The sequence below is a fragment of the Macrobrachium nipponense genome, chromosome 33, assembly GCF_015104395.2.
Source record: "Macrobrachium nipponense isolate FS-2020 chromosome 33, ASM1510439v2, whole genome shotgun sequence".
Taxonomy (NCBI): Eukaryota; Metazoa; Arthropoda; class Malacostraca; order Decapoda; family Palaemonidae; genus Macrobrachium; species Macrobrachium nipponense.
In genome coordinates this window covers 55,648,574-55,667,037 of record NC_087219.1, presented here as the reverse complement: position 1 = coordinate 55,667,037, position 18,464 = coordinate 55,648,574, and the positions used below count along the sequence as shown (strand labels likewise).

At 44.9% G+C, this 18,464-nt stretch overlaps 1 protein-coding gene across 3 annotated transcripts in view; it reads right to left on the bottom strand.

Annotated features, from left to right (window-relative positions):
• The window catches only part of LOC135203214 (nucleolar protein 11-like), a 151,333-nt gene that overhangs the window by 89,952 nt on the left and 42,917 nt on the right, over positions 1-18,464 (bottom strand). For all 3 annotated transcript variants that reach the window (XM_064232968.1, XM_064232967.1, XM_064232969.1), the window contains exon 3: positions 13,689-13,889. In XM_064232968.1, coding sequence (XP_064089038.1) covers positions 13,689-13,889 — 201 coding nt within the window. The remainder of the gene's footprint in view (positions 1-13,688; positions 13,890-18,464) is intronic.

The window sequence follows — 18,464 nt, the reverse complement described above, 5'->3', positions numbered from 1 at the left end:
GCTGAGTTCCCTGGGTGGGCAAGACCTTTTTCGAAGCTCCTCATTAAAGTTAGCAAGGAGATCTCGAACGAGTTCGAGATGTCCAGTCCCCTCAGTTTTAGGACGAGCGCCAGGGCGGCTCTATATCCTTTAACTGTGGGTACTGAGAGGAGCTTCTCTCGGCGAAGAAACACGAGGAAATCCGCTACCTGCTGAAGAGTGGCTCTGAGAGGAGATAGACCCCGTCTACGACACCAACCACAGAAGACGGCCCACTTCCCCTGGTACACAGCTGCAGAGGACTGTCTGACGTGTCCAGCCATCTCTGTTGCTGCGCTGCGAGAAAAGCCTCTCGTTCGCAAGAGATGGTGGATAACAGCAGCCGTGAAGTTGTAGGGACTGGACTGCTCGTGGTACCGCTCTACGTGTGGCTGGGCTAGAAGGTTGTGCCAGTGGGGCATCTCTCTCGGTTCTTCCGCAAGAAGAGCCAGCAGGTCCGGATAACCAAACGGCTTGAGGTCGTTTGGGAGCCACCAGGATCATCCTGAGATTGGGAGTGACCAGCGCTCGGCTGATCACTTTCCGAATCAGACAAAAGGGAGGAAAGGCGTAGACGAAGAGGTTGTCCCAGGGGTGTTGGAGAGGCGTCCCTCTTGCAGCTGCCCATGGGTCCCCGGCACGGCTGAGCAAAAAACTTGAAGTTTTTTGTTGTGCCGGGTGGCGAACAGGTCTATGACCGGACGCCCCCACAGGTTGAAGAGCCTTTCCGCCACTTCTGGGTGTAGGGACCACTCGGTCCCTATTAACCTGATCCCGACGGCTGAGCTTGTCTGCTACTACATTCCTCTTGCCTGGAATGTAGCGTGCTGACAGCTCTATCGAGTGAAGCCATGGGCCCACTCGTGCACCTGCACCGTCAACTGGTGTAGCGGGAGAGACACTAGGCCCCCCTGCTTGTTGACGTATGCCACTACTGTGGTGTTGTCGCACATCAACACCACCGAGTGTCCCATCAAGCGGTCTTGGAACTCTTGGAGAGCGTAAAACGCCGCCTTGAGTTCTAGGACATTGATGTGAAGGTGCTTGTCGTGATGGTCCCACACACCTGCAGCCAGCAACTCCTCCAGGTGTGCGCCCCATCCCTCGGTCGATGCGTCTGAGAACAGCAGCATCTCCGGGGGGGGGAGTGCGTAGAGGCACTCCTCTTAAGAGGTTCCTGTCGTCGAGCCACCAGGCTAGGTCCTGCCTCACCTTCTCCGCAGGTGAAGACGTCCGTGAGGAACTAACTTCTCGAGTGACGACAGGTGGCCGATCACGACTTGCCATTGCTGAGCTGCCTGTTTCCTGCCGAGACAGGAACCGGCCGGCTGCCTCCCTGAAATTTGCTGATCCTCAAGTCTGCGGGGCGGACTTGAGCTGCTACCGGTATCGATCAGCATACCAGGTACTTTCATCTTCTGCTTGCGGGTTCGAGATCGGACTTCTCGTAGTTTATCACGATCCCCAGATCGCGACAAAACTTTAGAAGTCGATCCCTGTCCTGCAGCAACTGCGAGCGGGAGCTCGACCCAGGGATCCAGCCAATCGTCGAGATTACCTCAGAAGACGTATCCCGTGCGAATGGGCCCAAGCAGACACCAGCGTGAACACTCTCGTGAACACCTGTGGGGCGGTTGAGAGACCGAAGCAAAGTGCCCTGAATTGGTACACCGTCCCGTCGAAGATGAAGCTGGGAGGTACTTTCTGGAGGACTGATGGATGGGTATTTGAAAATACGCATCCTTCAGGTCCACCGAAAGCATGAGTCGTTCTCCCTGATGGAGTCCAGCACGGAACGTGCCGTCTCCATCTTGAACCGAGTCTGGCGAACAAATCGGTTCAGGGGAGAGAGATCTATCACCGGGCGCCAGCCCCCCGATGCCTTTTCCACTAAGAAAAGGCGGCTGTAAAAGCCCGGTGACCGATCCACTACGACGTTCTACAGCTCGTTTTGGTCAGCATGGTCTTGATCTCCTGCCGAAAAGAGGCGTCGTCCTTTGAGGATCCCAGAACATAAGTCTGCAGATGGACCGGGTTGGAGGTGAGGGGTGGACTAGATTCGAAGGGTAGTAGATATCCCTCCCGAAGGACGTCTACTATCCAGGTCTCGGCACCGTAGCGCTGCCAAGTTGCCCAATGGCTCGCCAGGCACCCCCCCACTTCCGGCAGCTGGTGAGGGGGAACGTCGTCCCTAGCGTTTCCCACCTCGCTTCGACTTCTTCCCAGCACCTCCTCGGGGAAAGGAGGGCTGGGAGGAGGGCTGGTTACGTCCTCCTTTACCAGAAGTTGAAGCAGGAAGAGTCTTTCCTCGGGGCTTCGATGGAGCAGCCGTCTTAGCAGCCGAGGAAGCGCTAGCTAAACTCTTAGGCTTAGCCGCAGTTGTACGAGGTTGCCCAGAAACCTTCGTAACTGCCTGGTGAACCAGAACGGTCCAATGTCATCAGTGCGCCGTCTTTCCACCGCAGCGTCCACCATCTCTCCGGGAAAGAGAGCGGAGGAACTCTTCATAGGTCCGTTACGGAGTCCATTTACCGCCTCACGCCCGGCCCCCTTGGCTACTCGTGTAAGGACAGCGTCCCTACGACGGAGAACCAAGTTGGCCCACAGGTTTGCCGTCTGATGGGCGAGGTAGGAGATGGCCCTACCTCCAGACTGGCACAGTCTCCTGAAGTCGGGGTCGTCTTCGAGGGCAGCGCCCCCGGCGTCGGCCGCGACCTTGGATACTGTGAGGGACCACAGATCCAACCAAGAGACTGCCTGGAAAGCCGCCATAGCGGTAGCTTCCAGGCCCAGTGCCTCCTGCTGCGAGAACCACAAGTTCTCCGACAGGAGCTGCTGCAGGGACACACCTGGAGTTAGCCTAGCTAGCTCCGGGTTAACCTGTTTGGGCGGTATTGGATCCACTGATGGCACGTAGAACTTCCGCTGTCGCTGCAGAGGAGGAGGAAGTAGCTTGGAAGACCGTCCTGACTTAAGTGAGTCCTCTCGTCCTGAGACGAAATTCTCCACCTGGTCAAGGACTGAGTCTGCAAGCTCAGATCGCGGCAGTCCCACCGTCAATTTTGGTTCCCTCTTCGGGCCCCAAAATGACTCGAGCCGGGACGTGGGCTCAGATGGTGGTAGCGGCGATCCTTCCCCCAGGTCGTTGTGCTGACGAATCAGCGCAATAACCTGGGCAAAGTTCCTCTGGATCTCAGGAGTCACAGCGTCCTGAGGAGTAGGACCGTCCAGTCCCTCCAACAGGAGCAGCTCTCGAGACCCTCCTCCTTCAGAAGGAGGAACAGCAACAGACCCCTGACGGTCGCCTCCAACCACTTGCGCGTACGACCTGGCTGGTCCTAAGACCATGCCTGGTTCGTGCGGCGTCGTGGCGGGATCGTGAGCGGCGCACCTCTCACGATCACTCCTAGGTACCTCGCTCTTCCCGGTGTAGCCCGAGGAAGTTGAAGGTATAGGAGAGACAGACCTGACGCTCCCCCCCGTTCGCTGGCAGGACCAGCGTACGTGGGGGGCTGCAGCCGATCACCAACCCGCGGTGGGGATCGATCTGCAGGCCTGGTCGTGCCGCTCACCTGCGGTGAGCGGCTCGACTGAGCACGTCGACCCCGGTCCCGTGCGTCAGACGAGCTGCTGCTGGCCACCGTCTCCGTCCGGTCCCTGCGGGAGCGGCGGTCAGGTGATCTGCAGAGCTCGCTTTCGCGGTGAGACCGGTGAGCGTCCTCACGGCACGTCAAACCGCTGGTACCAGCCGAAGCTGGTGCCGTTGGTCGAGGGGACCTCTTCCCAGCCTCAACCCGTGGCCGGTCAGAGACCGTCACGTCAACCCGAGGTACCGGCTGGTCGCTACGAGAGCGGCCGCTGGCCTGGCGAGAGTCACTTGCGCGACTCTCGACAGTCTTCTGCTCCGTGCCTCTGTCATGACGGTGAGCAAGCTCAGGCGTCTTGACTTTAGCTGCACGGTCGCCCGAAGGAGACCGTACACTCGGACCTTCTCGCGAACGAGAAGTCGAGCCGGTACCTGGCTTAGCAGCAGTGCTACCAAGACCAGGCGCGGATGTACCAGCAGTAGCCAGCACATCCTTGGTCCCCGTCTTCTTCTTCTTCTCAGAAGAGGAGAACGGGCCCTGTTCCCGACCCGGGGAACAGGAGGGACCAGCAGAAGCACCCCCCGTCACGCCAGAGCGAAGACGGGCCTTCGAAGGTCCCGCTGAGCCTTCTTAGGGGGGGAGGAGGCAGCCTTCTTCTTCTTCGGCTTGGAAGCCTTAGAAGTCGAAGGGGAAGAGGCGCAACAGACGCGACGAAAGAAGACGACGACGACATCTTCCTCTTCTTCGTCAGCTCTCTCAGGACGGACGTCAGGTCTTCCATCCACGGAAAAGTCGGGCCAATTGCCGAAGCAACACGCCCCGACTGATCCTATCCGGAAAGACCTGAGACCGGTGCAGCACCTCCATGACGAGACGCGACGTGGGGCAGGGGCAGGCACGGCAGGAGCGGCAGGAACATCAACAGCAGGACCAGCACCATCAGGACATCACAGCAGGACCAAGCACCATCAGGACCAGCACCAGCAGGACCAGCACCAGCAGGACCAGCAGCAGCAGGACCAGCACCAATAGGACCAGCACCAGCAGGACCAGCACCAGCAGCAACATCAGCATGAGCGTCCCGCACCGCGCGCTTCGTAGGAGCGGCGCGAGGGGCTGGGCCAGCAACACTCGCTGCAGGTACGGCAGGTACGGCAGCATAGTCCGGCGTCACAGACCTCTCCATTTCAGCCAAACTCATCATTGGGACGGGCGGTAGATCCAGGGGCGAACTTTTGGGACAGCGAAAGTCGGGAGTCGGCAGCACATAGAACCCAGGTGGCGGCGGCACGCCCCTCTTAGGTACGGCAGCGATCGGCTTTTGAATTGATGCCGTTGGAGTTACCGACGCAATGTGTTGCGTGTACACCACATGAGGAGGGGCGGCGTACGCTGGTGTGGACACAGTATTGGTTGTTGTTGTGACCACCCCATGAGTTACAACTGCCGACCCCGCTAGCCGTTGAATCAAGCCCTGGATACTGGGGGCGCCCTGCAGTCCCAACGACGCCCACACCTGTCCAAGGTCGTCACTCACAGAAGGTACACCTGAGGGAGGAACAGTCGGGTCAGTTAGAGGGGCACCCTCACGCTTGGGGGAGGACGAACCCCACCCAGAGCGGACGGAAGACCCCGAATACAATTGAACATCCGGGTATCGGGCACCCTCCTCCACACTCGACGGATCGAGTGAGGAAAAGGACTCCGAAACCCCCCCCGCAGGGGAAGGCGCAAATCGTGGGGGCTGAGCTGGAGGCAGGAAGGATGACGAGGTATCCGTAACCAAAGGAGTCGCTGGAGAGCTTTCCGACGACTCCTTGGTCGACCTACGCCTCTTCCTACCCTCGTACAGCACCCACTGCGCCTCGGACCAATTTACACACACATTACATGGTTCGGCTCGGGAGCATTCTCGCCCCCGACACCGATAACATAACTCATGAGGATCAATATCTGGGTAAGAGCGGAATCCGCCGCATTTACGCCCCTCCAGCCCGGGACACACTCTACGGGCAGCTGGTGGGCGCGGCGAAAGCTCTTCTTGATCCATGATTAATTAATTCACTTCACTCAATGAAAAAATGAGGTACTTACAATTTCATTCAAGACCACAAACAAACCAGTCAGAAGAAATTGTAAACATCCAAAGCACACGACGAAATAGCGGGCAGAGCGATGACGAATACGTCCTGTCACACCACGGCCGAAAGCAAAAGTGATTCTTCACCGCCCGGGCGCGCGGCGCGCGCACGATCGGACAAGCAGTTAACTACCGTTCTCCCCTTGTTCGAAGCTTACGACCGTCCCAGCTGCCGCTAGTTACCTTCCTATTGTTAAAGGACCGAGGGTTTGTATTACGTATCGGAACAAATAAGAGTTTTAGCTTACAATTGTGTTTTTCTACCATTTCGGTAGAGTCAAAGTTGAATGAAGGTTGAAATTTTGGCACTTAGTTATTTACATAAAAATATTTCAAAACTGATGAAAGCTACAACTATGAGTTGTTTTTAGTTGTATTCTACATGAAATTGCACACATTTTCATATATTATACTCCATGTAACGGCTAATTTAAAATGGTGCAAAAATTATGTCAAAGTGACGAAATAATTTCTGAGATGTGTCGCTGATGTTTTTTAGTGCGAGAAGACAGAAATTCGCGCTTGCGCGCCTGGATAACGATTGTAAACAAAACAACACCTTGATCCGTGAGCTCCCAGCATCCCCCAAGGCTCGTGATTCAAAAGTTTTTGCCTGGTAGGCCTATAAGTATTTTTTCACGAATTTTTTAAAAACTTTTTTATATCGACGTACCATACGTCCAATCGGCACCCAACAGACAATTTATATTGATGTATAATACGTCCAATCGGCGTTTAAGGGTTAACAGATACTAAGCAACTACACCCATCACAACTCAATGAACAAAAAACTAAAAAATTTTCCTAAAAACTTAGGCCATAAACAATAACTTTAAGAACAAGTCAGCAAATATGATGTGATTTATAGGTAGATACATGTCACTAAAAGGCCATAAACAAAACTTTAAGAACAAGTCAGTATTCATGATGTGACTTACAGATAGATGCATATTGCTCAAACCTAGATCACTCTCTCTACTAACCCCTAAACGCCGACTGGACGTATTATTCGTCGACTAAAATTGTCTGTCGGGTGCTAAGTGGACGTATGGTACGTCGACTACAAAAAGTTTTTTTTAAATATTCATGGAAAAATAGTTGTAGGCCTAGTTTGCAAAAAATTTTAAATCACGCACCTGGAGGGATGCTGGAAGTTCACGGATCAAGCTGTTGTTTTGTTTAAAAGCATTACCCAGGAGCGCATGCGCAAATTGCTTTCTTTCGCACTAGAAAGCATCAGCGACACATCTCAGAAATTCTTTTGGCACTTTGTCGTAATTTTTGCACCGTTTTATATTAGCTGTTACATAGTTTTATATATGAAAATGTGCGCAATTTCATGTAGAATACAACAAAAAACAACCCATGGTTGTAACTTTTATGAGTTTTGAAATATTTTCATATAAATCACGATAAGTGCAAAAATTTCAACCTTCGGTCAACTTTGACTTAACCGAAATGGTCGAAAAACACAATTGTAAGCTAAAACTCTTACATTCTAGTAATATTCAAGCATATACCTCATTTAGGAACAAATTTGAAGTCTCTAGCACAATACTTCAATTTATGGTGAATTTTTGAAAAAAAAAATTTCCTTATGTCCACATGGTAACTCAGCCGAAAATCTCAGAAATTCTTTCGTCACTTTGTCGTAATTTTTGCACCGTTTTGTATTAGCCATTACATAAAGTTTTATATATGAAAAAGTGTGCAATTTCATGTAAAATACAACAAAAAACAACCCATGGTTGTAGCTTTTATCAGTTTTAAAATATTTTCATATAAATCACAATAAGTGCCAAATTTCAACCTTCAGTCAACTTTGACTCAACTGAAATGGTCGAAAAACGCATTTGTAAGTTAACTCTTTAAGCCTAGTAATACTCAATCATTTACCTTCATTTCACAACAAATTGGAAGTCTCTAGCACAATATTTCAATTTATGGTGAATTTTTTAGAAAACTTTTTCCTTACGTACGCGCGCGGTAACTCGGCCGAAAATCTCAGAAATTTTCTTCACTTTGTCGTAATTTTTGCACCGTTTTACATTATCCGTTACATAAAGTTTTATATAATAAAATGTGCACTATTTCATGTAAAATACAACAAAAAATAACCCATGGTTGTAGCCTTTATTAGTTTGGAAATATTTTCATATAAATCACGGTGCCAAAATTTCAACCTTAGGTCAACTTTGACTCGACCGAAATGGTAAAAAAACCCAATTGTCAGCTAAAACTCTTACATTCTAGTAACATTCAATCATTTACCTTCATTTTGCAACAAATTGGAAGTCTCTAACACAATATTTCAATTTATGGTGAATTTTTTTTAAAAAACTTTTTCCTTACGTCAGCGTGCAGTAACTCTGCCGAAAATCTCAGAATTTCTTTAGTCACCTTGTCGTAATTTTCTCCCCATTTTCTATTAGGCATTATATAAAGTGTTATACATGAAAATGTATGCAATTTCACATAGAATACAGCAAAAAATAACTCATGGTTGTAGCTTTTATCAGTTTTGAAATATTTTCATATAAATCACGATAAGTGCCAAAATTTATACCTACGGTGAACTTTGACTCGACCGAAATGGTCGAAAAATGCAATTGTACGCTAAAACTCTTACATTTACCTTTATTTTGTAACAAACAGGAAGTCTCTAGCACAATATTTCAATTTATGGTGAATTTTTGAAAAAAACTTTTTCCTTACCTCCGCACGCGGTAACGGCTGAAAATCTCAGAATTTCTTTAGTTACCTTGTCGTAATTTTCGCACCATTTTCTATTAGGCGTTGCATAAAGTGTTATACATGAAAATGTGCGCAATTTTATGTAGAATATAACAAAAAATAACTCATGGTTGTAGCTTTTATCAATTTTCAAATATTTTCATATAAATCACGATAAATAAAAAAATTCGACATTCGGTTAACTTTATCGCGACCGAAATGGTCGAAAACTGCAATTGTAAGCTAAAACACTTACATTCTAGTAACATTCAATCACTTACCTTCATTTTGCAACAAACAGGAAGTCTCTAGCACAATATTTAGATTTATGGTGAATTTTTTTTAAAAACTTTTTACGTCTGCGCATTACGAATTCATGCATCATTTTGTGATAATATTTTCTCTCTGTTGCTTTGATCGTTTTACAATTTTTTATATACCAAAATCGTCACAATTTAGCATACAATACAATGAAAAAAAACTTTAACCGTTTTGCTCGCAGCGCGATTTGTATACAATTATTTTTGCACTGTCATATATTCCAATATTTATATGATAATGATATTTTTTTTCATTTCTGATGGTTGCATACTAAACTTCAGGCAATGACAAAAAAAGGAGCCAAAAATGAACTCTTAATCTTAAAAACTGAGCATGCTGTGATTTTTTGAAGAAAAAAAAAAATTTTCCACTTCGGCGCTAACTCGCGAACACTGCCGGCATACGACAGACACTTTGGTAAATAGAGGCTCGGCGTTTAAGGGCTAACATGCACACAGACACTCTCTCTTATAGGCAGTAACCCCTGCAGAAGCCAATGTTGGTGGTATCTCTCTCTCTCTCTCTCTCTCTCTCTCTCAGGCAGTAACCCCTGCAGAATCCAATGTTGGTGGTACACACAAGGTTTTTTACAGCATCCCTTCAGCCCGAGTCGCATTGCTTTCTTTTTTGTATTTCTATTTTTCATCCATTCCCTCTGTTATACACATCTAGCTGTTCAAATCAACTTCAATTTGCCCACATTCTTTCTTAGAAAAAAAAAAAAAAAAATTCAAGCATGTGCCAGGTAATTCTGAAAATGTTTGTTGCCCTTCTTAAACTACAGTACATACCTCAAAATAATAATAATAATAATAATAATAATAATAATAATAATAATAATAATAATAATAATAATAATGGGCGCTGTGGCAGAGTGGTGCAGCACACCGATGGACTGGTTAAGCAACATTGCGGCTTGTCAGTTGTTGGATGGTTGACCTCTTTCTCGGTGTAGATTTCCTTGGGAAAGGATCTTTATTACAATATTCCCAGTCTACTCAGCTACAAAGGAGTACCTATTCCTGATGGGGTAGGGTCCAGCTATGGGTTAAATGGCAAAACTCAGCAATAACGGAAAGAAATGAAAGATTAAATGACAACAACATAAACAGAACCTCTGGCAACAGAGATGCTTTGTCTGACAGCCAGGTATACAGACCAATGAGCAGGGAGGATGGTCAGGCATTTGGAGGTTGTCATTTAGCTACTGACCACCACAACAACAGTAACCAGCAACCAGAGACTGGCACTACAGAGGCAAACCATAAGAAGGGGAAATGGACAAGAGAAGAAAGTAAGGAAATATAAGAGATGCTACAATAAATAAGAGAAATAACACCCCTCAAACAGGACAAAGGCTGGCAGACCAAGTAAGAAACAAAGACCTGTCTCTCCACAACAACAAGATAGGAACTAGCGAGAGAAATAACCCCTAGTAACGAAGAACAAGAAGATAAAGAGAAGACACCACCAAAGACAACAGGAATGATGAGCTACCAAACAATGGCACATGAGGAGATACTGAAAATGCAACAGTGAGGTCAGAATGAGTGGAAACGATCAGGCAATGGATGAAGATACAGAGAGAACAAAGATCCTCTCCATGAAACCCTACAACAAAAAGAAACTAAGGGAGAAAACAAGTGAAGTTAATGAAATAATGAGACTAATACACACCACCAGTATCACAGAAACAAATAAGCTGGTATATGCAGGACAACTAGTAGAACTTATGATACAAACACGAACACCACTACCACAACCAACCCAACAGAAACTAAAACCACATCTGCCTTGGAAAAGGCAGCTGGAGAAACAAATCAAGGTAAAACAGAGTTTAAAGCCAAAGCACCCAACAGTGCATGAAAAGGAATAAAGGATACAAAAGAACAAGCTCTTCAGAAGCAACCACAAGACTATACAGCCAACTAAGAGAGGGAAGACAACCACCAGGAAATTCCTGAAGCTGAACCAAGTAAGAGAATCTGGCAAACATGCAACACAGCTCCCAGAAATCAACACAGAAGAAATGAGGAGAATAAAACAAAGATTCACCAAGATTACAACAGACAGATATCAACTGAAGAAAATACCCAACTGTAAAGCCTCAGGTCCCAAAGAAGTCCATGGATAGTGGTTGATTGGTTGGTTTTATAAAGTTTAGGTGTAACACCAAGCACTGGGGCAGCAAAGTCCATTCAGTGCTTACCCATGGATAGTGGCTCAAAATCTTTAAGGCCCTACACCCATACATAACAGGATAACTCCATCATTGTATCACAAACCACTATCTGGCCCAAATGAATACCACAGGAAGAATATTCTTAGTACAAAAAGACAAGAACAAGGATATATAGCAATTTAACTACAGGCCTATCACCTGCCTACCAATAATGTGGAAGTTACTAACCGGTATCAAAAGAGAAAGAATATACAACTACCTAGAGGATACAAACACCATCCCCCACCAACAGAAAGAGGAAGTGTAGGAGCACAAAAGACCAGCTCCTGATAGACAAAATGGTAAAGAATAGTAAGAGAAGGAGAATCAACCTAAGCATGAATGAATTGACTACAAGAAAGCCTACAACATGATACCACACACAAGGCTAACAGAATGCCTGAAAATATATAGGGCAGAGAAAACACCATCACCATCCTAAAAAATAAGAACTTAAAAGCTCTGGGATAAGACTAGCAGAGGTTAACATCACAAGAGGAATCTTACATGACAACTCACTGTCCCCGCTACTCTTCATAGTAGTCATGATTCCCATGAGAAAAGTACTACAGAAGATGGATGCTGGATACCAACTCTCTTAAGAAAGTAGGCAACAGAATTAACCATTAAATGTTCATGGACAACATCAAGCTGCATGGTACACAATTGCATCAATGAAGTAGATACCCTGATCCAAACTGTAAGGATTGTATCTGGGGAAGTCAGGATGAAGTTTGGAATACAAAAATGACAAGGACTGAAGGGATAAAGCTACCTTACAGGAATAGCATCAAACACATAGATGAGACAAGATACAAATACCTGTGAATAATAGGAGAGGATATAGAACACCAAGAGATGTTGAAAGCCATAAACACATGGGCAGTACCAATAATCAGATACAGCGCGGGAGTAGTGCGGGTGGACAAAGGCTGAACTCCGCAGCATAGACCAGAAAACTAGGAAACACATGACAATACACAAAGCACTAGACACACAAATGCTCAAGAGCAATTACTGACAGGTTATACATAACACAAGAGGAAGGAGGATGAACCAGTGAAGACGAGTGGCTAAGGATTGCATGGGAAGATGGACTAATAAAAGTAGACTGATAAAAGCAGACAAACCCAGAAATATACAGACACAGGAGAATAAACAAAACAGAACAGAGGAATAGCACAGCAAACTAATTCACGGACAGTACACGAGACAGACTAAAGAACTGGCCAGCAACGAAATGTCGTAATGGCTAAACAGGGGAGAAATCAAGAAGGCCTAGGAACCACATACTTATGTCCAAAGAACAATAGATGGAAATAACATCTCATCCATATGCAGGAAGCGCAATATGAAAGACAAAACCATAAACCACATAATGAGCGAATGTCTGGGGCTTGCACAGAACAGTACAAAAAGAGGTATAATTCTTCCTGATTTTGTCAATCAACGTCACGTCTGGTGTTGATGCACTCCTCTGTGCTTAGTAGTCCTCTCCCTCCTTCCTTTCATGTTATGTACAGTCTGTTAGTATTTGCTCTTGGGTGTAGTGCTTTGTTCATTGTCATGCATTCCCTAGTTTTCTGGTCTATGCTGCGGAGCTCGGCCTTCGTCCACTCCACTACTCCTGCGCTGTATTCGATTACTGGTACTGCCCATGTGCTTATGGCTTTCATCATATTTCTGGCATTGAGTTTTAACTTGAGTGTAGCCTAAGTTTCTGCATATATTCTTCCCTGATTGTGTCCTAATATTATTATTACAGAATTATTATTATTATTTTTTTTTTTTGTCAATCACTGTCCTCCAATTCAACTGGGTGGTATTTAGTGTGGGGTTCCAGGCTGCATCCGGCCTCCTTAGGAGTCCATCCCTTTTCTTACTATGTGCGATGTTTCTAGGAGCACACTCTTGCAGATTCCTTTTCAGGGATGTTTCTAGGAGCACACTCTTGCAGATTCCTTTTCAGGGATGTTTCTGGGAGCACACTCTTGCAGATTCCTTTTCAGGGATCTTGGGATCGTGCCTAGTGTTCCTATGATTATGGGTACAATTTCCACTAGCATATCCCATATCCTTCTAATTTCTATTTTCAGATCTTGATACTTATCCATTTTTTCCCTTTCTTTCTCTTCAACTCTGGTGTCTCATGGTATTGCAACATCAATGAGTGATACTTTCTTCTTGATTCTGTCAATCAACGTCATGTCTGGTCTATTTGCACATATCACTCTATCTGTTCTGATACCATCGTCCCAGAGGATCTTTGCCTGATTGTTTTCTATCACTCCTTCAGGTTTGTGCTCATACCACTTATTAACTCATCATCACTCTCCTAATTAAGAAAAGAATGAAAGTGCAGTGGTCCTCCCATATTTGCGGGGAATGTGTACCAGAACCCACCGCAAATATTTGGAACCCCCTATAAAAGTGGTGAAAACTGCCTATTTTGTTAGTAAAACTCAAGAAAAAACCAATAAAAATTTTTATACCCGGTTTTTTTCAATACTTTCAACAAAAAAAGTGCATTGAACGATGAAATTGATAAAAAAAACTAGGAGAGAAATCCACGAATGCAAGAGTCCACGAATCCTGAGAACACGAATATGGGGCCCACTGTAATATTTCAATAATAGCAGCCAATTACAATTAAGGATAAAATTCTTACCTGATCCTTTACTACCATGACAGCAATATTTTTTTCTTTCTCAACAGCAGCATATGTGATCGTTTCATTTCCTTCTATACAGCCAGGTTTAACTTCTTTCCGCGATTTCAGAGCACTCTCTAAATCTTCAATTCGACCGCTGTTGAAAACCACATATACGGTCCCTCCAGAAACAATGAGTTGGTTGATGGATGTTTCAAACTGGAAAGAACACAAAATTTACATGTACTAAAAGAGCAAGAAAATTATACAGTTCAAATGCTTACATGTATCAAAACAGAAAAGAATCTCACATCTATAAAACCAATCCTTAAACTACTTTTTCATAAAATAAACATGGGTAATTACTTCAAAAGTGCATTGCCTCTATCCTTGTTAAAATCCTGTTGGGAAATACTATACATGAATCACTGAATAAACTGTATGACATTGTTACCTACTCAGAACAACTGTACAATTAATGATAACAAACTGACACTGGGACTGGTGGAAATTAAATGTTTGCTAACCATTCGAAGTATCAAAATGCAATTTTCAGATAGCAGAAAAGACTTTTCATATATCAATGATATATTGCCCGATTTCCTCTGACTCAAAATCCTCAATCCAGCAAGTTTTTGTGTAGAACATGCATGGCATGCTTCTGCTCTCAAGTTCATAAGCAGGAAAATTGGAACAATATATATCCAGCAAAAGGATGACTAAGTATTTTACAGAATCTAAATAAGATTATAAATAATACGTATTCTGTTACTAAATAACAAATATATGCTCTTGTTTTTATAAATTTTAAAAATATTATCATATAAAAAAGGACACATTTTTTATTAATTTATATTTTTCATAGCTAACAAAACCTGAGGTCTTAACATTAGACTAAATCTTCTGGCACCAGCTGGAAACCAGTTAAAAACAATAAAAAAAAAAAAAAAACTGTAAATGCAAGGAATCTGTGGCATCTGGCATCCAATACGTAGTTGAGGTGGAAGCGAGTCGGAGATTATGCTTGAACCTATGGCTGGTTCACTTAAGATAGATTCTTGGACGAGCCATATGCCTACGAGACGTTTGTTTGGCGGGCGCTGATTGGCTGGGAGCTGCCTACCTCCCGGTACCAGCCAATCAGCGGCCGCCAAACAAACGTCTAGTAAGCATATGGCTCATCCATGAATCTACCTTAAGTGAACCAGCTATAGTGACGTATTTAGTCTTTCTTCCAACCCCGGATAAGACATAAGAGGGGTATCTACAAGTGGGCTGTCAATGTTATGACCTCAGGTTTGTTAGTTATGTAAAATACAAATTGATTAAAAATTTGTCATTTGTTCATATGCTGAACAAACCTTCAGTCTTGACATTAGAATAGATTCACACTTGGAGGGAGGTATGATAATCCAGAGCTGACTGGGGGTTCGACACACTTGATCATTCTTCTTAAAAATGAAGATTCTAAGGAACTTAGAGGACCTAAGCCTCTGAGATGTTAAATATGTGGATATCTAATACCCACATTTATTGCATATATGGAAGTCAAAGAGAACTCTATCTGTTCAAGCAACAAACCATGTCAACCACATGAAATGGGTTTGTTGCCAATCTCACTCCCCTTGCTGGAGAGAGGAGCTGAAGCTACTGAGAAGCAGATTTGTATATTATATGGAACACAAAAAGTGCTGTAACAGTATGATTGCAACAATCACCTACATCAAGTCAGTTCCAGCGTATGATATGTGCAATCTTCAAATTGCCCGTAGGTACTGAAGAAAGAAAAAAAAGGGAAGAAAAGAAACCAGTCGTCTCACTCATTCCCTCTTCCACACCATTATCTTGGGCAAGATACGAACTGTCCCACCAGGGGCACTCGATGAGCTACAGAACTTGTTGAGCAGCCATAACCAGACCCAAGGAAAAAGTGTCCAAGGACCTGTGTGCCATATCCAGCAGGTAGAAGTAAGTTGAAGTAGTCTGATGTAGCCAGGAACAAGCATTCAAAATTCTATGAACATACAAGTTCTTCTTAAATCCCAGGTAGGAACTTATTCCTCTGTCACGTGCTTTTGCATGCACAGTATTGGTGACAGAACTTGACAATAAGTAGGTGGCTTGCCTAATCACCTCACATAACTAAACGAAAAAGTACTCTTGGACATCTCTTACTTGGCTCGGCTTGTGCTAACAAAAAGTCTATGACACCTAGGTCTTAGGTGAGGAGTCCTTTTCAGACAACAATGCAGTGCTCTAATGGGGCAAAGTAATAACTTGAGGGTTATTGTTGATGGTTAGTGTTAACAAACTGCTTATGGGAAGGAACTGGAAATGAGGCAAATTTGTCATCGTGAACTGAGGGAATGTTGGGTCTTAGCAACAAATTCTGGAACAAATTCAAAACCTACTGACCCCCAACCCCCCAGTGTGTTTACATCACAACCCAGACCATGAAGCCAAGGTCAGAAGGAAAACTGTTTACAGTCAGTTCCCTGTCTGATGATTGACACGGGCTAGAATGGAGCTCGAGTGAGACCACTTAGCACCAGAGCAAGGTCCCATGTAGGTAGTTTTAGTTGCCTAGGTGAACAAGACTGCGCAAAGCCCTTTAACAACATAAGAGAATTCCCAGGATGAAGTGATGTCCACATCTTTCTGACAAAGAACTAATCCTAAGGCAGCTATGTTGCCCTTGACAGCAGAAACGAAGTGCCTCCATTCTGAGAAAGATCATGAAGATCATCATCTACTGATAAGAAGTTCTCAGTGGAGAGAAATCCTGTTGACGACACCAATCACAGCAGATGGCTCATTTGCCCTTGTACACGGCTGACAAAGAACTACTGAGGTCGCTGGGCATCGGAGTCGCTGCTCTGCAAGAAAGATCTCTCTCTCTCATAAGAAGAACTGGACAGTTTCCAAAAGTGAAGAGATAAGGACCTTACCAATTGGTGGTACCTCTCCACATGAGGTTGGCAGAGAAAGTTGTGCTTGAGGGGTATCTCTCAGTACTGCTGAGATATGAGATAGAAGATCAAGGAACCACACTGCTTGGGGCCACAAAGGAGCTACTAGGGCCATCCTGAGATTCTTGGAACCCATTACTCTGGTCAGGACATGACAGATCAGGCAGGACAGAGGGAAGGCATAAACTTCCAGGTTATCCCAAGCATGCTGATGGGAGTCCTCTGTCCCAGCAAATGGATCTGGGTCCACTGAACAGTAGACCTCTAGCTTTCTGTAGATCCCTGTAGCAGAGGTGTACCATGGGTCTTCCCCACATAGACAGAAGAGAAGATAGGATAACCGCAGGGGATGTCTTATGATAAGATGCTCTATCCAGATAGTACATGCCAAGAACTGCCCTACTGTCAACTTCTGCTCAGTCAAAGGAATTTGCACCATAGACAGGGATGTCCTCACAATGTCAAAAGAATGTGCATTGCCAACAGAGGAGACATCCTATGCGGGGATGTTCTACGATGATAGGACCAATTCTGCCAGCCCCCTCCCACCCCCTTTTCTTGACTAGGGAACCACCATGGTGACATTCCTGAGAAACGTAACGTAAAGCTTAAAGACGGATCTTAATTCCTGTAGAGACAAGAAGAACCAGGCTATTGAGGTACAGTACCGGTCTTGTTATACTTGGATATACAAAGCTATGCTAAGTTAGGAATTGTACCCAACCTAACCTAAGCCAATCATAAACTCTTGAAGAATGGGAAAATCATCCTCTTTTAAAAGTCATGAACCAGAAGAACATGCTCCGGGATATTGAAAACCAGGTTTCATAAAGATAGGTTCGAACTACCTTGCCTAGACTAAGAACTCAACTACTTAGGCTATGCTAATTGAGTCACCCAACAAAATCCCACTGAGTGAGTCACCCAACCAAATCCCACTGAGTGAGTCGCCCAACCAAATCCCACTGAGTGAGTCACCCAACCAAATCCCACTGAGTGTGTCACCCAACCAAATCCCAATAAGTTCATGAAAAACAAGATACTTCCTCATCCTTCTTCAGCTAATAAAATTCAGAGGTGTTCTTGAAGACTTTCTTGAACTACACTCTAGTACATAACCGACTGAGGAGTAGGTCTTTTCCGTAGATCAATGGAGTTAGAAAATAATTCCACTTGCACCATGAAAACACTTTGTACAATCAAAATTAACTCATTCCTGCTTCATACGTGTAGGGCAGAATGGTTCTACAGAACTTCACTGAAAATGAACCAACCTACTGACTGACTAACAATCTTGGCAAAAGAAGTTGAAGGTTAATATTCACGAAGGAACAATCAAAATTAGAATATAAACAATGAAACAAAAGAATTCTTCCTACCTGAGAAGAATGAAGTCTTTGGGTGAACACAGACTTTCAATTCCCACAATGAAAGCCATATGGGTCTGAATGAACAAATTCATTTGACTTAGAGAAAGACCTCACCAAGTACCAACCTACAATATGAGGGGCGTAAAAGTTGGAGGATAGATCTTGTCATAGATGACATGGAACATCCACTGGCCATTACTATGGCAACATCCATCAGCCACCACCATAGTAACATCCATTGGCCATTACATACATAACCAAACAGCATTGCAAAGATGTGTTGTATGGCTGTGGGAGAGGTCAACAGTCCGTTCCCAGACACTCCATCTTGAGAAAGCCTTCCCCCCCAACAACGTGTGTGTGTTGATCTATAGCCATCTAGTCACATCCGAGGACATGCAAACTCGAACATCAAACACCATCTCTCAAAAGAAACAAGAGGTGGAAAGCAGTGA